The following is a 22,369-nucleotide window of genomic DNA, read 5'->3' as shown; positions in this document are numbered from 1 at the left end:
CTCTCTTCACTTTGTTTTTTGAGATAGGCTTAGAACTTCTTATTTACACAAAAGGGAGAGGGGCTATGGGAACTTCTTCAGCCAATAGCCTTTAAGATACCAGATCACTTGGGCGTGGTCTCTAAACTATAAATGCAGCCATTAAGCTTGTATGCTCTCTCTTGGCTGCTGGATTTGGTTCCTGCTCAGCATTTGTGCAGAGGACTGTGATCTGTGAGTCTACCCCTGAATAAAGAACCCTTTATTATACTCAAATTTAAGTGAGTATGGGATTACTCTATAGCATCTTCAGAAGTATCATGGCCCAACCTTTAAAAAAGTTAACTGAGAAACAAATATGGATTAAACAATGGCTTTCAACAGAAGAGAAACTGCAGACTTTAGAACAGCTGGTCCAGGAGAAACTAGATGTTTACCATATTGAAGACTCAACCAGAATGTTTTTATTGAATGTATTTCTATATGATTAATATTTAAGTTTTCCATAATGAACAATAAATTTTTCTGCAGTAATCTTTGAAGTTTCCAAGAAGAAGATGAGACCCCAGAACAATGATTCTACCTCATTGTTATGATGTCATGACATTGTTAGCACTACTTTAAGATCAATTTTGGGTGCCAGCTGCTCAAAATGATTTTCACTTGGCTAGCTGAAATGGTGCACCTTCTTACAATGTTCTGGCCAGAACTTCAAATAAGATCTTCAGAAAAACCCTACCAAATATTCAGAGACTATTTGCAATTATTCCAGAAAGTAATCTTGAAACTTAACCATCATTTTAGTTTTATAAAATCCCATAGAAAGAACATTGCCCCCATGACAGCTGGAAGCAATTCTAGAATACAACCTCCCTTCTCCCAACAAAGTTTGTGCTCAGGGTTAGGGACATCAATTATGGGTTGATTATAACTGGTATAGGGTTGGGGGTTGGGGTGGAAATTATTTAGGCTCAGGGATCTTCTTTAAAAAAAAAGGGGAGAAATTGTATGGGTTAATAAGTAGATTAGTGTGAGTGTATTCACACTAATAATAATAGGGCATTATAGAATAAATACTTGTGAGCTATTATTTGTAGACTATTTATATTTGTATAGATAAATTCAAATTATGTTTGTTATATTGAATATGCTCCTATTTCTGTTTACAATATTTGTACACCTAGGCAAAGTTCTTTTGTTCATATTATATGCATGCATGTTTATATATCTACTTAAGACATTTTGTACATTGATACAATTTTAGGATATATTTATCACATTTCAGTATACATTTCTACCTCTGATCAAGATACTTATATATCGTTTGCATTTCAAGGTCATTGTCCTCATTTGCTGCACAGTTCCTTAAAGATTGTTTAATATTCTAATATGAGGCCTTACTTTTTAATCTATAGAAGTATTAATAATTATATGTCAATAATCATACATGTTTGTCACATATATAGTTAGACCAAATTCTTTAGATACATAAAGATTATATTCCACATAGATAGGTAATCTTTAACAACTTCAAAGAACTATAGAATATGGCATTTAATAAAACTTAGGGTTCTGTTGACATGAGACATGATTGCTCCTGGCAGCACCAATCTATACCTGAGATAATGTTGGGCATCTAAGACGCTCCATTTGGAGCTTGTTTTCTTCTTGGCAAAACTGCCCTTTAGGCAAGGAACTGCCAGTGCCTTGACCACTGACAAAGCACATGGTGTCTGAACAGGACAAGCAGGAAACAAGAAAAAAGACTTCCAAAACTTACCAAGGCAGACTAAGATGGGTCTGAAAATTTTCCTGCCTCTGAAAATTATCTGTCAGTTACTCTAGGCCTTAGCCAAAGTTGGTTGCTCCAACATTGCAAATGAAACTTTGGTGATTACCCAGGTAGCCAGTTGTCTCAGTTATTTGCTGCACATTTTGGAAGTTGCTTGATTGCACTTCCTGTTTACTCAAGTAATATTATTTCCTCTCATGTCTTTGATGGGGTTGAAGATTAGATAGTCATAGTTATTTTCCTCTCATGACATTGCTAAGCCATTTTTTAAAAATATTTATTATGTATTCAGTATTCTGTCTGTGTGTATGTCTGCAGGCCAGAAGAGGGCACCAGACCTCATTACAGATGGTTGTGAGCCACCATGTGGTTGCTGGGAATTGAACTCAGGACCTTTGGAAGAGCAGGCAAAGCTCTTAACCACTGAGCCATCTCTCCAGCCCCGCTAAGCCATTTGTAATACAAGACTTAGACTCCTTAGGATAGGATAATTATTGAAACATTTAGCATATGTTTGTTGTTTGATATTGTTTATACTGGTTGTAATTCTAATGTTTATACTTTGCATTTGTTCTTATTGTATATAGTTTTGTATTAGGCTTAGAATTCTCTTATTTAGACAACATGGGGGTATGCTGTGGAAACTCCTTCAGCCAATAGACTTTAAGACACCAGCCCAGGCATGGTCTCTTATATTATAAATGCAGCCACAAAGTTTGCACACTCTCTCTCATCTTCTGGATTTGGTTCCTGTTCCCCATTCATGCAGAGGACCATGATCTGTGAGACTACTCCTGAATGAAGAATCCTTTATTACACTCAATTCTGAACTAGTCTGGCATTACTTTATAGCATCCATCTTCAATAGGGTTTCTCATGGAACTTAAAGCTAACTGATTTGACTAGGTTGTCTACCCAACAAGCAAACTTCAGGGAATGATCCTACCAGTTGTATCCATAGCTAGGATTATAGATCTACCCCTGTACTTGGTTTATATGTGGGTGCTGGGAATTTGAATTCAGGTCCTCATGTTTGTGTGCCAGGCACGTAACTGACTAGGGCATCTCCTCAGTCCCTCAAATATTTTAGTTGCAATGGTAAACTTTGAGAAGCAAAAATTTAAAAATAAAGAAAACAATTTTTAAATAGAATTTAACAGGGAGATGTCTTGAAACAGGGAGATGTTGAGCTGCAGTTTAGATTCATCTGCCTCAGCCTTCTGTGTTCTAGAGCTACAGGTATGAGCTAACGAACATGCCTTAAGAAAAGTGTTTCCGTTACCATGAGAAATAAAGATACCTTAAGTCGAAAGAGTTTCCTCAGTGGCCTCAAACTCCTGTGATGTTTGAAGCTTTTAGACTCACTGACTTGAAAGCCTTGACCTGGTACTTAGATTTTTTAGGGCATTCCTTTTTTTGGTGGTGGTAGTGGAAGGGATGAAACAGCAAATGGCTATGCATAATTTCTTTCCCAGTTAGGCAAATAGAACAGACTCTCTGTACAGACAGAAAATTAGGAGTCACCTTGATAGGAGTGGATTCTGAATAGAGGGTGAAAGATTTTCCTTGTGTTTTATGTTCCAGGAGGGGGTCAGTGTGGTAGAAAGGCCTGAAAGTGACCCAGGACCATGGAAGCATCAGTGCTGAGCCCCACATCCTGGGAGAAACGAAGAGCATGGTTACAACAAAGTCGTAACTGGCAAACCCAGGTCCTGGAAGAGGAGGCTGCAGCTGCCCTGCAAGATGCACTGGATCCCGAGCCTTCCAGCCTGGATGATGTTTTCCAGGAAGGTAAGAAGCTTCTGGACATCACACAGATAACAGATATCCACTGTGTCTTGCAGTAGTCTGTAAAGGCTGGAAAGTGGCCTCTGTTTAAAGTAGGACCTGACAGAGGCTCATTTCAAAGAGTGTAAGGGAGAGGTGTAGTGTAATATGAAAAATGAATTATGTGAGGAAGAGGGAAGCATATGTTTAGGAAACAGGAAAGAACACATTTGCACCATCCTAAGAATCTTCTGTGAGAGTCAAAGGAAGAGGGTTTGTTTGGGAATTAAGTCTGCTTGTGTAACATGACTACATACAGTCTATGCCCAGATTCAGGCTGCAACTCTGGCAACTGTGTGGCTGTTGAGAAGTCGCTCTGAAGATTCTTTGCTCAATGAAGCAGTGGTTTCTTTCTCACATACCTATATTATCTGAAGTACAAAGAGAAAGACCAGAAATGTAGTCTGAAACAAAAACTTTTGGACAGAAAAACCCACACTTCTTTATTTGTTAGAAAACAAAAGCCTAGGGCTGTCCCTCTTCTGATATTTCCCTCCTTCATCCCTTCCTCTCTTCCTCCCTTTTCCCTTCCGTCCCTACCATTCTTCATTTCTTTTTTTTTCTTTTCATTTTTTTTTAGTTTTGGGAAAGGAACTATCTCTATTGCCAATCTTTGGGAAAAGAAAGCAGAAGCATGGTAGCCTGGACACTGGGAACTTGCCATTTTCTGAGGTAGATAGAAGAGAGGCAGAGGCAGGAGACACACACATCATCTTTGCATATGAACGCATCCCTTTCATATCTCCCCTCCATGGGTAAAAAGGGCCATTTTGTGGCTTTTGTGAGGACAGCTTGCTGAATGCCCTGAGTTGTGTGAGGCGGTGTGCTTTTTTTTTAGTTTCCACAATAATCGGTGTCTGCTTTTTCTAGGAAATCCAATCACTAAGATTGAGGACTGGCTGCAGGGCTGTGGGTAAGTTCTCACAAGCAAAGATGTGGCTGGTGGATGGCTGTGATGGTGGGCACAGTCCTTGTGAATTCAGGGACAGGAAAACAGTGAGAATCAGTTTGGGGTGCAGGCATGATGAAGAGACTTAGGTCTTGGATCAGTTGGTGATCCAGTCAAATGTAACTCAGAACTGAGATACAGTTCAACTGGTTGAGAATCCAGGATAGATAGGTCTGGGATAGAGCTAAGAATAGACGGAAATTTGCCTCTTTTTAGAAGTCCAGGGATGAGTGACAGCCCCCACCCACTCGCTTTTCCCATTCTGATTGCAGTTTTACCTGGCGTGGCAAAAATGGAAGAGCTGGAGGTGGACCATTCCTCCTCAGTAGCAGAACGCAGGAAAGCCTCAGGGACTTCAAAACCATGAAGAGTTCAGAGACTTTAAGATAGTATTACCTCTTTTCTTGAAAACAATTTACTATATACCACAAAGAAGCCTGCAAACTTGCTTACTTTTGTTCTTGAGGGGTAATTTAATATATTTATGTAGTATATCCACATATTTTTAAATATAATATGATTCATCTGTAATATTACTTGTATGTATATCTTCAGGGATAATCTTTGGATATTGGATCATGATATTGGATGACAATTTGTTGTGCTCCTTCCCAGGGAAAACTATTTTCCCCGCTCTCAGCATTCTTAGTTGGTCTTTATGTAGGGTTGAGGTTTCGTGGGCTTCCCTCCATCCACTTTAGTATGTCTATCAGTGTCCTTGTTCAGTTCATGCGTAGACAGTCATGTTGGTGAGGCTTTATGTGTGTAGCTTCTGGCAGTCATAGAAGACACAATCTTACAGAAAGCTCCCTGTTCCTCTGGCTCTTACAATCTTTGTGTCCCATCCCTGATCCTTAGGTGTAGATGCTGTGTTTAGTGATATTAGTTAGGACTGCATTTTTATTGGTTGCAGTTTTCTGCAATAGTCTCCATCATTTGCAAACAAGAGTTTTGTTGATGAGACTTGATGATTATACTTATTGACAGAAGGACAAATAATTAGAGTGTAATTAGAGATTATGATGGTTAAGTAAAGCAATGATTGTAAGTTTTCCTCCACAATCCACAGCTTCACTTGCTCTGGGTAGCTGGATAGGTTTCCAGTACCAGAGATGATTTCCCTCTTGTTGAGCAGTCTCACATCCAATTACAGAACTACTGAATACTGCTAAGATATGTGTGCCGTTACTGTATCATTAGGGTTATCCTGCAATGCCGCTCCTTGTTGTGGTTCATAGGCACCATAGCTGTGTAGGAATGTTGGTTGCTTTTCATCCTTTGGAATTTGCTTGGCACCTTATTGTACCCAGCTCTTACACAGATTACTTTGCTTACCAATTTCAGAGAAAGGGAATTTGTTTTGTTTGTCAAAATGCTGCTGTTTCTTACTATCTGTTATGCTGATTTCTGGTTTTCAAGATGGTGAATGATTGATAAGGCATCGTTACAAAACCTAAAACTATCTAACAGGATGCAGTTTCTTCTGTTTCCTGAAAGATGTGATATTTAAATAAAAGTTTGGGTGCTAGGAAAGTGAAGGAATGTGGGTAGATATGGTGAACTGACAAAAACCTGAAAAAAATGACCTTTGTATATGTTATATAAAAATAAGGATGTCAGATATTGTCAAATTCTAGCTATTAGATCACTAGGAAGTGATAGATATCATGGCATCAAAAACTTCTATTCCTGTAACATATTTCCCCAGTTTTGCTTTTGTATTTTTTTTCTTACTTTGATAAAGACTGATGAACCATTGCAAAACCAATTTCAGGCTATGCAGTCTTAACAACAGTAGCACGTTTAGGAAATACAACCTATTGCAATCTCAGGCCCTCATCACTATTTCTATGAACCTGCCAGCCAGGTAGTCAGAGCCTAATTGTCTTCAACATGAAAGCAAATTCAATAGTGCTGGTTCTCACTGGAAAAATTATATGAACATGTGGGAGATATTTGATGAAAGGCATGAAAATGTAATTTTTTTCTTTTGAATTTAGAGACACTGAGGAGGGACTTTCTGAAGAAACAGGGCAATCCAACTGCAGTGGTGAGCTGCTCTAGTTTTTTTTTTTGGATGCTGTGCAGCTGTGTGTGTGTTTACACAATTACATTTATGTGTATGCTTGAGATTATGAGTGTCTTTAGTTTCTGAAAAATACCATTTGTTTGTTAGAGAACAGTTTAGAAAGTCCAAAAAGAAGTGCTACCGCAAAGGAAGTGATTCTAATATTCATAGATTACTACTATTAAAGAAGAACCTTGTAAATTTTGTGAATTTATATTTGTGTGTCCCTAAAGGTGGTCACACACCCCCATGTGTTAACTACTTGGCAGAAGATTGTGTGCATGATTATGATTATGTGTGGCAAAATACACAGATAATGCATATAATTCTTGATCAAAATATGACTGTGATTGCTGACATAAAGCTGGGAGAATATTTGTGAACATGTAGATATCTAGCATGTTTGTGTAGTTATAAAAGTCATGTCCTTGGACATGTTCAAGTATGCATTTGTGTGTGTATTTGTATTATGTTTTGACTTTATTTTCTGCAATTTTTCTGTGATAATTTTGGCAGGATACTCTAGCCATGGGACTAGCTTTGAAGATGACTTGAGTCTTGGAGCAGAGGGTGAGTGGCACAGCTGTATGAGGTTGGAATCAGTGCAGAAGGATCACGTGGTATGGGGAAACTTAATGAAGAATCAGGGTCATCTTGGGTTCTATCTGGATGGAAAGAATAGTTTGGTTTTCTTGTTGTTTGTTGTGATATGGGATAAACACAGAAAGTGTTCCAGATTTAGAAACATTTCTTCACCTGCCTATTATGATTTCTGACAGTCTTTTTATGGCGATTGAGGAAACAATATCAAAGTACCATAAAATCTGCTATATATTTACCTTTGTGATTTCTTTCTTTGTTAGAAGTCCAAAGAGCCAAAGAAGTTTGAGAGCTTCTTCCTCCTCTTTTACTCCATCTTCTTTATATTGGGTATCAGATCCAGAGATTCATTCTACTAGGCAAATGCTCTATCACTGAACTATATCCCCATCCCTGAGAAGTGGTTTTAAGGGGTAAATTTTTCTACAGAGGATAAGGGTTTAAATAAAAGATAGAAGAGCTGTCTCTTTCCAGTATCTCCAGAGACTTGTAAGAGACCCATATGATGGGCAGGAACAAGATCCTAAAGATCTGAGTGACCCCCCACGCTCAGGTCAGAGAATTCCTTGACTAGATCTCAGTTATAGATCGTAAGTTCAGACTACAGGCTAGGTGTTTGCTTGACATGTCCACTGCGTTTCTTGGGCTGTGTTAGATGATAATGAGATTCCCAAACTCTGTACCACTGAGCTGGCCTGCAGTAATAATAGAGGTGAAGAATGGATCTATTTTATGGTCTAAGAAACAACACAGGTGTTTTTAATTTTCCTTTTAATTTATTTTTACCTTTCTGTTCCTATCCAGCCACACTACTGGCCACCAATGGAAACCTCTTCTCCAGGTAAGTATGACGTGTAGACTGTTGAAATGGTGTCTCCCAAGGAGACAATAAACTGGAGGAGGTACAGAATCAGAAATTTTAAGCAAAGAGCTAAAGATGCATGGCAAAGAGGAAGGCTTTCTAAGCAGCAAAGAAAGGGCATAGTCCTCAGCATAGGAAAAGTAAACCCAGTAGGGGGAACTTGAGGCCGGGTATCGATTAGAAACTAGAGCTGAATGTCATCAACTTTGATCTCTGCAGGAAATTCCTCCAGACACCCAGGCCTTGTCAGTTACTTGATCTTGGCTGTAGTTTGGCTTCCAGCAGCATGACTGGTGGAACCAACAAAACCAGTTCAAGGTAAGCAGGAAAGTTTGGAGGGTCAAGTTCATTGAGGGCTGGGGAGAATGAGCCGAGAGTCTGCATACTGGAGCTTTGATGCATTGTCTAGGTACAGTCAAGAAATATGATGATGTTTGTACCATGATGAGGGAGGGGTGTAGAGGAATATTCATCTCAGAGATGGATGCTGTGTATGAAGCATAGGAACCTTCTTCCAACAAACCTGTACTCCTAGAGGTATGGTAACAATATTATCACAGTACCTAGATGTATACTAGGTGTTCAGCAAACAGTGTGTATTATGTAATCAACTAATTTGTTGATAGAAGCAATGCAAGGTCTTGTTCAGTCCAGGCATTGACTGTATAGAACTTGCAAAGATAAAGCTGAGTTTGTCTTGGGGGGTCTCAATTATTCCATAGAATGGAGAAGGAAAACATGCAAATAAATCTAAAACAAGTTAGAAGGTGATAAGAATTAGTGGAATATAATGAGAGTGTCAAAAATTTGGGGACTAAGATTTAATTTGAGTCATAATACTTAGGCTTAACATTTTACTTCCACAGTGACTAACCCTACATACATGGAACTCAATTAAATGGGAAAGTATAGAAGTAGGATTCAGATATTAAATTAGTCAGTGTTTTCTAGTGAAATAGAACTTATATTATGAATATTTCCCTGCATAAGGAAAGGGTATTTATTAGAATAACTTACAGGTTGTGGTCCAGCTAATCCAACAAAGGCTGTCTATTAATAAAAACTCCAAGAATCAAGTAGTTTCTCAGTTCAGGAGTCTGGACATCTCAACTGACTTCTAGTATATTCTGGAATCCCAATGCTGTAATGCTTTGAAGGAATGAGCTTGCTAGGGAGGCAAGAGCAGACAGGCAAAGATAAAAAGTTTCCTTATTCCTTGTGTTTATATAGGATACTAGCAGAAGGTGTGGCCCAGTTTAGAGGTGGGTTTTCCCAGCTCAAAAGATCTGGATTAAGGGTGTGTTCTTCTACCTCAAAGAACCAGATTAGAAGTAGATGTTCCCGCTTCAAATTAAGCAAAAAAACAAACAAAAAGAAACCCTTTTCACAGGTATGTCCCTTCATTTACGGACTTTAATTAATTCTAGGTGAGGTCAAGTTGACAGCCATGAATAGCCATCACAGGTATCTAGATTTTTTTAATGATTCTTTTATTTTTGTGATTACATTGTAATTAAACCATTTCCCCTGATTTTTACTCCCTATAAATTCCCCCCCAGATACTACTCCTTGTGTAAATAGAAGTTTCTATCTTGCCTGGTCCCACAGCCATTCAGTCCCATAAAAACACACAGAGCCTTATATTAATTATAAACCATTTGATCATTAACTCAGGCTTATAACTTGTAACCAGCTCTTACAACTTAAATTAACCCATAATTCTTGTCTGTTTAGCCATATGGCTTAGTGTCTTTTCTAAGTAAGGTATTCTCATCTTGCTTCCTCCCCATCTGGCTGGTGACTGACTCTCTGCCTTTCCTCTTCCCAGAATTCTCTTAGCCTGGTGATGCCATGTATACTTCCTGTCTTGCTACTGGCCAGTCGGCATTTTATTAAACTAATATGAGTGACAAATATTTACGGTGTACAATAGTATTATCCCACAGCATCCTTGATCTCTTTCAAATTCATGACACCTTTTACTTTATCAGTTGTTGTTGTGTGTGTATGTGTGTGCATTCCTAAATGCAAATGGAATCTGTATAATGTTACTTCTGTGTATGTTTTCAGGACTGATTATTTGATATTGGTTAACCAATTCATATGCCCATTCTTGTGAAAGACTATTTCTCCTGTTTTCAGCATTCATTAGTTGCCTGCAGTTCTTTGTGTAGGATTCAGGCCTCATGGGCTTCCCTCCATCCACTTTTATTGCTCCATGCATGTTTGTTTATTATTTATCCTCCATACATGTTTATTGCTATTGCTTTTGTCTGTCTTATGCTTGGGCAGCCATGTAGGTGAGACTTTATGTAACTTCTGACATTCCTAAGGGACAGAATCTCACAGAAAATCCCATGCTTCTCTAACTCTTAAATGTTTTCTGCTCCACTCTGAGTCTTTAGGCATAGGAAGTGTGTTGTAGATACATCAGTAGGGACTGGGTTCCAAAACTCTGTATTTTGATTGGTTGTGCTTGCCTTTAATGTTCTCCATCTATTGCAAAGAGAAGTTTCATGATGAGGCATGAGGACTGTGGGTATAAAGATAAATATTTAGGATTCAGTTAGGGATTATGCTGGCTTAGCAAGGTGGTTCTAACTCTCAGCTCCTGAGCAAAGATCAAGCAAATCTGTATCAGTAACTCATAGATGAGGAAACCTACAATGGTGGGGATAAAAAGAACATGGGGCTGGAAACACAAGAATAAGTTTAGGGACATCATGATCCAGCTGCTAATTAACAAAATGGTCCAGGGACTTCATGATCCAGCTGCTAATTAACAAAATGGTTTAGGGACTTCATGATCCAGCTGCTAATTAACAAAATGGTCCTGGTCAGTTTGGATGCTCACCTTACTAGACCTGGATGGAGCTGGGTGGTCCTTGGACTTCCCACAGGGCAGGGAACCCGGATTACTCTTAGGGATGATGAGGGAGGGGAACTTGATGGGGGAGGGGGAGGGAAATGGGAGGTGGTGGCGGGGAGAAGGCAGAAATCTTTAATAAATAAATAAATAAATAAAATGGTCCTGGTTTTGACTTAAAAAAATTCTACCATCTTTTCTGAAAAGAATGATAGTGATAGCCTGGACTTCAAATAATCCACACACCTTGCCTCCATTGTTGAAACATAGTTCTTGAAAACAGGTGTCAAATAGATCCAACACAGTTCCAGAATGAGCATATATGTGATGAGAGGAGGGGCAGTACTTGGTTCTGTGAAACAGCATTTCTCTAAGTGAACAAAGTGTCAGAAGGAGGGACACCTCTCTAAATCGGGTATTGAATGTACCTAAGTTCAAAATGAGACTACTGTAAGATCTGTGTTCTTTACGCACTAACTGCTTAGTTGTCCCACACAACTTCTATGGCAAATACAGTGACAGATAAACTGCAAAGCTCCTGGCAAATTCAGATATATGGCAGCCTGCAACTGGGAACTGACAAGTTAGCAATGTAGGCATATTTCTTTGGCTCTGTATTGCTCTTCATTTTCAAGGTATGTCCATATTTCTTTAAATTTGTTTTCAGCTGTAGAAACAGCTCAAAGCCCTATGCTAATAGTTTTTTATAAAGATATCTGGCGCCTGGCGGTGGTGGCTCACGCCTTTAATCCCAGCACTCGGGAGGCAGAGGCAGGCGGATCTCTGTGAGTTCGAGGCCAGCCTGGTCTACAAGAGCTAGTTCCAGGACAGGAACCAAAAAGCTACGGAGAAACCCTGTCTCGAAAATCCTATAAAAAAAAAAAAAGATATCTGGGCTTATAATCCCCATGCCTCAGACACAGAAATGAGGTTCAAATAGTAAAATCACTTTTCAATAGAGAAATATCCAGAATAGAGTATAGAGAAATGCCCAGGAAAGAAATATTAGTCTTGATAATGTTATTAAATATTTTCCTAGGCACTGTTCTATTGCCACGAAGAGACACCATGACCAATGCAACTCTTATAAAAGAGAACATTAATTGGGGGCTTGCTTATAGTTTCAGAAGTTTAGCCCATTATCATGGAAAAGTTTGGCAGCATACATGGTGCTAGATCAGTAACCTAGAGCTACATCCTGATCCACAGGCTGAGAGAGATCCTAGACCTGGCCTGGACTTTTGAAACCTCAAAGCTCCCCTCCCCCATTAACATGCTTCCTCCAACAAGACCACACCTCCTAATCCTTCTAATCTTTTCAAATAGTAATACTGCCTGGTGATTAAGTGTTTAAATATATGAGCCTGTGGGGGGTTTCTTACTCAAACCAACACAGATATTGTGAATTCACAAATATCTCCGAATTGTCTTATTACCAAACCTCTCTTTCTTTAGCATCTCAGAGATTTTGGACCAGGTACAAGAAGATGCAGAAGACGTCCTCTTCAGTTTGGGCTTCGGCCATGAGGACCACAAAGATACATCTCGTATCCCTGCAAGATTTTTCACCAACCCCTCTCAGGCCAAGGGCATTGACTTTCAGCTCTTTCTGAAATCTCAGATGGAAAGGATTGAGATGGAAGATCCCTGCCTGATGCTGGCCAGTGAGTGTTACTTCAGCTGCATCCATGCTCTTCTCCCTTACCTTCCTTTCATTTGTAACATGGCTCCATACCCTTTTTCTCTTGGTTAACTTTGTCCTCTCCTTATTCCATCCTCGTTTATATTTTTCCAAAAATGGAGCACTTTGGTGTCTGTTTTTTCTCTTTTGAAAAAAGTCTTCAGGAAACCTAGGGCCATTAATGTTTTGCTTAGGTCTTTTGTCCTTCAGCTGAATCAAATCAGCATAAAACCCTCACATCTTTATTCCACTTTAAAATCTCATTGTTGGGGTTATTTTACTGGCAACTGGGAGTCTTCAAGCCAAGAAAGGGGTCTCTGGGTGCCTTGATTGGAGGATCACCAGTGGATCAACTGGTACCTCTCTCTGAAATTAGAGCTCTGGGAAGGGTTTTGAATGAATATAATAAAAATGTGATTTGCTGATGAGCCCCTCAAGTCACCATCTTCATTCCTTGTATTCAGGCCGGTTTAAGCAGGTGCAAACGCTGGCCGTCACTGCAGATGCTTTCTTCTGTCTCTACTCCTATGTATCTAAGACACCCGTCCAAAAGTTCACACCACCCAACATGTTCTGGCCTTGTGACCCAACTGATATGCCATCCATCAGGATTCTGGATACAGAGCCTGAACCCCACTCACCCAGAGAACGTCTGCGGAAAGCAATCTCTAAAATGTGCCTGTATACAGGTTCCCGAGATCGACTGGCACCGTTTCACAACAACCCCAAAAGGAACAGTTTGGACCAAGTTGTGTGGGAAGTGATGGACAGAGTGAAAGGAGAAAAACTAGGTCTCCAGCAAGGCTTTGGGAATGGACAAGTCCCTCAGGAAGAGTCTGTGTCTCCAGTACAAAATACAAAGCCGTCCACTTCTTCTTTTTCATGTGTTTTCTGCCCTAAAGAAGAAACACAGGGAGACAAGTGCTGTGCTCATGCACAATGCAATACAGACTCTATACAAGTAAGAGAGCTGTGGGGTCTACAGGCCATTAATGAGAAGCCCTACTCAGCTGAGAATGAGAATTCATGGGAAAGGAAAAGCAAAGCGAGAAAGAGCCTATTTCAAAGTCCTCCCTCAGACAAGGAGATTAAATCACAGAACTTGTCCATCATCCAGGAGAAACAAAAGCAGAGCCAAGCCAGACATGAGCTACACCAATCTCTAACTCAGCAGCTTGGGAGTGCTTCTGACTTGGAGCAGGTGAGTGTCCTGGAGGTGAGGGAAAAGCAGGATGTGAATAGCTCTGGATTTTTGCTCAGAAGATAAAGGGGTAGTGATTTGCAAAGCAAATCCACTATCTTGTTCTTATTGGACAAAATAAACCCAACTTGAGAATATTCAGAAACTTTTGTTAAGTGTGCTAGTATAGACATAGAAAAAGAAAGAGCTACGCTTTCTTAAGAGGTTCAGTTTCTCATGAAACATGCATGCACTGATGGTTTTTAGTGTTTTTCATATAAGTGAAATTGAATGCTAGCTATATACAAAGCTACAGATTATTTAAAAAGATGTGTGTTTTATATACATAGGTAACCATTAAGATCTAGACATCCAGGTTTCAAACCCACGGGTTGTATCCATTTAGCTGTGGGTGGAGCTTTTTCCTGGCCCGCACTTAGCACCCTTTTCTTTCTACAACTATGTGAAAAAAAACCACAAAGGATTTTTCACATACTTTTGTGAGCACTGCAAATGATGTAGCTAGCACAAGCCCTTTCCTACACAATTAGCCATTCATTAGTAATAACATGGACCTACAGATACATACTGATGTGGAGAGGTTCTTGCGAGAACAGACAGTAGGCAAAACCAATAAAGGTCTATGCAAACAACTTAGGGTCGTTTGACAAGCAAACTTTGTGATTCTAGTTGACCAGAGTCTTCGAGAGGGGGATATTCAGGCTTCAGATACTGCCCCATCTATTTCTGCCTATTCTTTCCCCTGTGGACCATCTAAAGCTGAGCATCCCTTTGACCTTGATGTACAGATGACACTGCCATCAAGTGTCAGGATCACTTGGAAAAGCTTTCAAATCCTTGTCATGCAGAAAATCTGTGATCACTTACAACAAAAGTCAAACGCGTGTTCCCACTCATTGACTGTAGTTATACATACCTGAGCCAGGTGGTGGTGGCGCACGCCTTTAATCCCAGCACTCGGGAGGCAGAGGCAGGCAGATCTCTGTGAGTTTGAGACCAGCCTGGTCTACAAGAGCTAGTTCCAGGCCAGGCTCCAAAGCTACAGAGAAACCCTGTCTCGAAAAAAAAATCATACCTGACTACCAGATGTCTGACACAGCACAAGAGGATGCCTCTGGAACACACTCAGTCCTCAGCCTTCTTTGTAACTCCTTCCGACCCTGGGCCTTTCCTTGCTCCTATCTCTCATTAGTTCTGTCTGAATTACGAGGGGATTTTGTTCACAGGTACAAAACAACAGTGAAGAAGAGGAGGACTGTCACTTGTCCAGCAGAGCCGGGCAGCCCTGCTTCTACCACACTTCCCTTGGAGAAGACTCAAGAAGTAGTGGGCCTGTGTGTCAGGCAGTGTTTCAATACACAGACACATCCTCTCCCCGGTGAGAATGTATGAATATACACCGCAGAAGTTACCTACCACACAGTACAATCATTTTACTAGTGTGGCACGGAATCAATAGCTGATTTTTTTTTAATTCCACAGGTGGAGCTAGAAAATAGTTCTCTAAGTGAGTGCTGTTCAGTTTATGTATATACCAGAACATCCCGAAAGTCTTAGAAAATTGCAGATATCTGGGACTTGGTTCACGGTTTCTTTCTCAGTAGGTCTGCACAGGCCAGACAAGTCTGATATGTGTGGATTCTGAAATTTAATTATTCTGAATGACTTCAGGTTTGTGAGGGGGAACAGGGTTTCACGGACATCTTGGCATTTTCTTGGGTGAGGCTGACACCTGGTGGACAAACAGCATAGGAGCAAAGCTTTGTGTTTTAGAGCAGGTGTCTGCTAAGGCAACCAGGTTCCGCAGTGTGCTTCATGATTTCCATTTTAAGTCAGTGAGCCTAGATTTAACTTCCTTTCAAATTTCTGTTTGATATGGCTTGGGTTTGACTAGCCCTCGAATGAGAGTTCGCTGTTGGTGAAGTTTAAAGACATAAAGAATTTTGATAAAGCTGGGTTTTTATATATATATCTGTAATGAATTGTTTAAAGAGAAGACCCAAACCTTCCCATTCCACGTGTCATTGTACTGTCTGATTTTGTCACCCATTAAATGTTTTAACTGAATGAGTAGATCTTATTTCCTGCCAATGTAACACAATTTCATCTTAGCAGGAGGGCTAGGCATTCTGTATATTTTGCATTCTACGTGTGTAATTTTTAAAACTGTAACATATCTACAGTTAGGATTAATCCTATAATTTATATCATTAGTCAAAATTTTCTTTTAATTAATATGTGTTCACATGCAATATCAAATAATTTTGAATCTTATAAGAGACAACTAAATGCAATGACATGCAGTAATTTTAGGAAAAATGTATTTAGAATCTCAAGAAAATGAAACCAAAATAATTTAAACATTTCTCTCCTATGATTACCTGGGAGAACCAGAAATCTGTTCTCAGACAGCCTTTGTTTTAGTCTTGGAGTGTTGGTTTTCCAAAGTCTTTCCCATTTTTTTTTCTTCTTCTTCTTTCTTTTTTTCTTTCTAAAAATAGATTTTTTTCATACAAATTATCCTGATTATGGTTTCTTCTCCCTCTGCTTCTCCCAGTTTCTCACCACCTCCCTTCCCATCTGGATCCACTCCCTTTCTGTCTTTTACCAGAAAACAAGCATGCATCTAAAAGATACTATTGAAATAAAATAAGAGAAAATAAACACAAACACATCAGAATAGGACAAAACAAGCGAACAAGAGAAAAAGAGCCCAAGAAAAGTCATAAGAAACAGAATAGATACAGAGACACACTTGTTTGCACACTCAGGTATCCCATAAAATCACATAACTAGAAGCTATAAGATATACACACTGCGGTGGAGGGAAAATTTAAAAAATAAAAATTAAATTTAAAAAAGAAAAATTTCCAGCATGACATTATGAGACAAGGAATCTCCAAACATGCCATTGAGTTTTTTCTGTTAGCCATCTACTGCTGTGAACGTGTCCTACCCTGAAGAGCAGTTTGTTTCTCCAGGGAGATGCTTCCAAAAGAGACATAAATTACCACTCTTAACCTGTGTCTCTCACTCACAAGGTGACTCAGAAGCTGCTCAGTGCTGCCGAGATTGACACCTGTGTGATGGGTGTGACAGGGAAATAGACTGATGGGCACTGAATAGACCTCACTCCTACCTCTGTAAGGACATAAGGATGGTAGGATATGCTAGCAACATTCAACTGGCCACTCTGTTCAACTCAAGAATCTTCTTTGTCCAGAGATGCCCAGCCTTCTAGGGTAACAGGGCTTAGAATCTACCCCCTCCCCAACAATTTACCACACAAAAACTCTAGGGGCTAGAGAGAAGTGAAAGTGGAGACCTATTATCCAGCCTGTATCAAGTTATATAAGATGATTAAGGACTGGGTATAAAACATTGAAGCTGTAGTTAGCAAATAGATTTTAGATATTTTGTTAAGTTGATGTGTGTATGCATGCATACAAGTTTTATGTATAAGTATATGTACACATGTGCGTACAAGTGTGTGCATGTATATGTGTGTGGATGTACATGTGTGTTTGCGTGTGTGCGGAGGCCAGAGATCTCCTTAGATTAGATGTCTTCTTCCTCAGTGTTTTTCCACCTCATTTTTTAAAGTCTGGCAGTGGTGGTGCATGCCTTTAATCCCAACACTCAGGGAGGAAGAGACGGGTGAATCTCTGTGAGTTCGAGGCCAGCCTGATCTACAAAACAAGTTCCAGGACAGCCAGAGATACACAGAGAATCCCTGTCTCGAAGAAAAAAAAAGAAAAAAGAAAAAAAAAAGCCCAACCAACCAACCAACCAAACAACAACAACAAAAAAAAAAGATTCATTTTTAAAGTTTTTCTAATACAATTTTATTTTCTTATTTTGTTTGTGTATCTGCGTGTATAACAATCAGAGGACAGTTTGCAAGAATCAGTTCTTTCCTTCTACCTTGTGTGTTCAGGGCATTAAACTCAGCTCATAGGGGTCTGTTTGCCCACTAAGATCCAACCATTATTTTTTGAGACAAAATCTGTTACTTAACACAGGACTTCCTTACTTGGCTAGGACTGTCTAACTGGAAAACTCCCAGAAACCTCTTCTCAAGCTCTGGGATGACAGATGTACACTGCCACACCTGGCTTTACACATGTCCTCATGTCCTCATGTGTTCATGTGCTCATGTGTTCATGTGCTCATGCCCTCATGTCCTCATGTGTTCATGCTCGCACAGCAGGTGCTTTCCTGATTGCACCATCTCGCCAGCCCTTGTTCAATGTTTTTATTACAGTTAACACACACAATGTATGTGTGTGTGTGTGTGTGTGTGTGTATATATATACTATCTATCATCTCTCATCTATCATTTACCTTTTATCTGTTGCCTATCTATCATCTATATATCTTATATGTATGGATTATAAATGCTTGAGAAGAACATTCACAGGTTGCAAAGTAGCAAAAGATGACTTAGTCAATTTTTTTTTTTGCCTCAAAGACACCAAGAAAGAACTTAGAAGATTTCTAAAGAAAGATGTTTTAGGGAAATAAGTGAAGGATATCTTTCTAGTTGTGTACCAGGGAAACTAAAATTTATCTTTTAAATTGTCTTTAATTTGTATTGGCCCTTGTATACCTGCACAGTTTGTTGCTGGTTTGTTTCTTTTCCCCTCCTTTCTTTTCCTTGGTCTTCTCTTTATATTTTCTCATTATTCTTTTTTTTTCTTTTTGTACTTAGAAAGCTTTTTTCTTTTTATTTGTTCTTCTCATAAAATGCATCCCAACTCCCCTCTCTCCACTCTTCCCAGATTTCCCCATCATTTCCCCCATTCACTGCTTCTCCATTTCCCTTCAGAAAAGAGCATGCCTCCCTGTGATATCAACCCAACACTACATAAAAAGAAGTGATAAGACTAGGGACAAACCCTGATGTGAAGGCTAGATGAGGCAACCAAGCAGGAGGAAAAGGGTCCCAAGAGCAGAGGAAAGAGTTAGAGATAGCCTAGTCTCACTGTTAAGAGTCCCACAAAAACCCCAAGTTAAACAACCACATCACATGTGCAGATGACTTACGGCACTCTTGTGAAGGCTCTGTGATTGCCTCTTCAGTCTCTGAACCTCTATGAGCCCTGCTTGGTTGATTCCGTGGGCCATGTTCTCCTGGATTTTCTTATCCTTTTGTCTCCTACAATCCTTCTTCCCCCTTTTTCATTGGGTTCCCCAAGTGCTGCCTAATGTTTGGGTGTGGGTCTCTATATATGCTCCCATCAGCTTCCACAGGAAGCATCTCTGATAAGCATCAGTGGACTAGACACTGATAAATTCAGTTCTGTTTATCACCAAAGGAAGTCAGGACAGGAACTCAAACAGTGGAGGCTGAAGTTGATACAGATGCCATGGAGTGGTGCTGATTACTGGCTTGCTTTCCCTTGCTTGTTCAGCCTGCTTTCTTATAGAACCCAAGATTTCCATACGAGGGATGGCACCACACACCAAAGGCTGGGCCCTCCCTTATTGATCACTAATTGAGAAAATGCCTTACATCTGGATCTCATGGAGGCATTTCCTCAACTAAGACTCCTTGTCTGATGACTCTGGCTTGTGTTAAGGTGACACACAAAACCAGCCAGTCAGCTAACCACTCCCACAGGCTCTGGGCCACCATTTTCCTTACACATCTTGCAGGCAGGACAGGTGTTGGTTCAAGCATAAGCTATCCCTTGTGTTATTGACCTTAACCATTCTGACAGATGTAAGATGAAGTCTCAAAGTACTTTTGATTTGCATTTCCCTTGCTAGGCCTCTTTGGCCTCCTTATTCCCCAGGGAAAGGTAAGTGCACTATCCCCTCCACCTGCAGTCCCATGGTGCGGGACAATCAGATGCAAAAATGGAATCAAGTCAAATCGGGAACTCAGTCTATTACTGTGAGTGTAAGCTTATATAGATTAGGTGACATGCTGTGATGTGGGGGTACCTCCAGCCAATGAGAGACAGCCAAGTCCTCCCTCTGGCTGGAGGGGCATCCACCTAGATTTTGCTGCCTCATCCTCACTCGATTCCCTCAAACTTGAGCCAGGCTTTTCTCTGTCCCACCGGCCTCAAGGTACAGACCCTGAGATAATTTTGGCACAACATTCCCTGAGTGCTAAGGATATTGAACATTTCTTTAAATATGAGAAATTTTTCTTAAAGAAACATTCATTGGTGGTTGAATACATGAATGATTAGATTCAACTCGTAGTGCGGTATTAAGGGTAGTTTCATGAATTTCTTGATTAGTGTTCAGTAATTTACAAACAGGGATAAATATAAATTTTGCAGAATATCAGAGCTATAAAAAGCATACTTCAAGTATAAATATAGGAGCTTTTAAATATTAAAGAATAAGTGGTTAACTCTTCTTGGAATCTTTCCTTATTGTGAAAATAGCAGAAACTTTAAGTCACATGACTATTGTAGCTGCTGTTGTTATTGCTGATAAATTTAAATATTACTTACGGCAGTGAGAAACGAATCCACAGGTAAAATGTAAAGAGTACTGCCAACCTTCAGTTACTAAGCTTATCTCAAAATAGATACATATTACATTTCTTTTGAATTACCATCACAGGTTCTCTCGACCACCAACACAGCATGATCTGACAACAGTGGCTTCACAGAAGAGCCGAACTACCACCTCATCCTGCAGCTAAGTTGCACCATCCTCAGCAACCAGCTCCCGATCTTTCCCAAGCCTCTTACATCATGGGAGTAGCAGCATGAGCAGTAGGATGAAGACGGGACAGAGAGAATTAGACAGTACATCCTGTGCCGGTGTCATTGGATGCAGAGAGAAAGACTTCCAAGTAACATTATTTCTGTATGGGCTGTGTTTTTCTCCTTGGTGGATGCTACTCACATGATATGGTTACGGGCAAGCTGAACAAAGAGTGAGCACGAGCAAGGAACTCAGGACCGCGAGGGGTGCACCCACACACTGAAACAATGGGGATGTTCTATCAGGAACTCACCAAGGCCAGCTGGCCGGGGTCTGAAAAAGCATGGGACAAAACCGGTCTCGCTGAACATAACGGACAATGAGGACTACTGAGAACTGAAGAACAATGGCAGTGGGTTCTTGATCCTATTGCACGTAATGGCTTTGTGGGAGCCCAGGTAGTTTGGATGCTCACCTTAATAGACCTGGATGGAGGTGGGTGGTCCTTGGACCTCCCACAGGGCAGAGAAACCTGCTTGCTCTTTGGGCTGAGGAGGGAGGAAAACTTGATTGGGGGAGGGGGAGGGAATGGGAGGTGGTGGCGGGGAAGAGGCAGAAATCTTTAATAATTAAATAAATTAATAAAAAAAACTTGTAGCTTTTGAAGCCAAAAGTAAAGAATTTAAAAATAAACTACAATGTTTCTAATGCACTTTAAAATTTCTCAAAAATGCTAGAACAGCACACAGGGAATGGCTGTCACTGTAGCAATGTCTTCTTGTCTGCATGACTGCAAGATGTCATAATCTGGGAATTACTTTGTCAAGGGTTTAGTAGGGACAAGGGACATTGGTCTGTGTACTTTTGAATATCACACTAGCAATATTCAGCGGGTTGCATGTAGATGGGAGTGTAGGCACAGGATATTTGTAGATGAGGATGTAGCCAATGGCTATGTGTAGGTTAGGATGTAGGTTCTGGCTAAATGTAGGTGAGTAGGTATGCTGTATTAAGAATACCTAGTTGATTTTTCCAATAGATGAACAATTTTCACCCAGAGGCCACATATAAGAGTAAGCACACACAAGATTTGCATCAAAAATCATTTAATGGTATTTGAAGTTTTTCACAATGCACTTAGATTTGCTGATACAAGCTCATCTGTCTCAGTTAGTTAATATGCATGAAGCTACTTGAAGAAAGTCAAGGGCTAGCGCAGTCACCCATCTCTCTGGAATACCTCCTGATCAGCATGTGAGGATTCTCCTAAGGATTAAACAGCCTGATACATGAGTTAAGAATTTATATTTTAAGTGGTATAAATGGGACAGTTCTCTACTTTTTGAAAAGATCACACATCTCTTGACAAGTTTCTAAGCTGAGGCAGTCTCAGTTCTACGCACTCTGAGTTCTGTTCTCTTAAACAAACGTGCCCCACACAGCAGTGTTCTGACTGACTCGGTGCTGGAGCCACACACGAGGCCTTGCAGCTCATGCAGCTGCCATTTTACCCAATATCGAATTATCTCCTTAAGAATTTGTTGTCTGTGTACACAACAGTGGAGATTAATTGTGATGGAACGTAATGTAAATGATATCATAGGTGAAGAATTTACAGATGTGTATGATGATAAAGTGTTTGACCACAGTCACCAGCATCTGCTGCATCAGTTAACCAAAAAAAGGAGGTTTTCCTTAAAACAATGAACACATAAGGTAGCAGTAAGCCACTTAGGAAACAGGCTCCATTTTGCTCCTGTTCCTGGTTTAACCTGACTATTTGAAGAGGAAACCAAGGAAGTGTGACCTTTCCCATAACTACTGCTAGAGCGAGAAAGAGAGAGGATGAGCTGAAGTGGAAATGTACAGCGG

The 22,369-nt window shown here is 40.1% G+C and overlaps 1 protein-coding gene across 1 annotated transcript; it reads left to right on the top strand.

Moving 5' to 3' along the window:
* Positions 1 to 3,399: 3,399 nt before the first annotated feature.
* Positions 3,400 to 13,891, top strand: Tespa1 (thymocyte expressed, positive selection associated 1). Its single transcript, XM_057757421.1, has 8 exons — positions 3,400 to 3,562; positions 4,469 to 4,511; positions 6,548 to 6,597; positions 7,132 to 7,185; positions 8,020 to 8,056; positions 8,297 to 8,395; positions 12,399 to 12,607; positions 13,089 to 13,891. Exons 1-8 carry the CDS (start codon positions 3,400 to 3,402, stop codon positions 13,889 to 13,891), a joined length of 1,458 nt encoding a protein of 485 aa, XP_057613404.1.
* The last annotated feature ends 8,478 nt before the right edge of the window (positions 13,892 to 22,369 follow it).

This window comes from Chionomys nivalis, chromosome 25 (genome assembly GCF_950005125.1).
Source record: "Chionomys nivalis chromosome 25, mChiNiv1.1, whole genome shotgun sequence".
NCBI classification, from domain to species: domain Eukaryota; kingdom Metazoa; phylum Chordata; class Mammalia; order Rodentia; family Cricetidae; genus Chionomys; species Chionomys nivalis.
The sequence above is the reverse complement of the archived record's forward strand: the minus strand, read 5'-3'. Positions and strand labels throughout refer to the sequence as shown.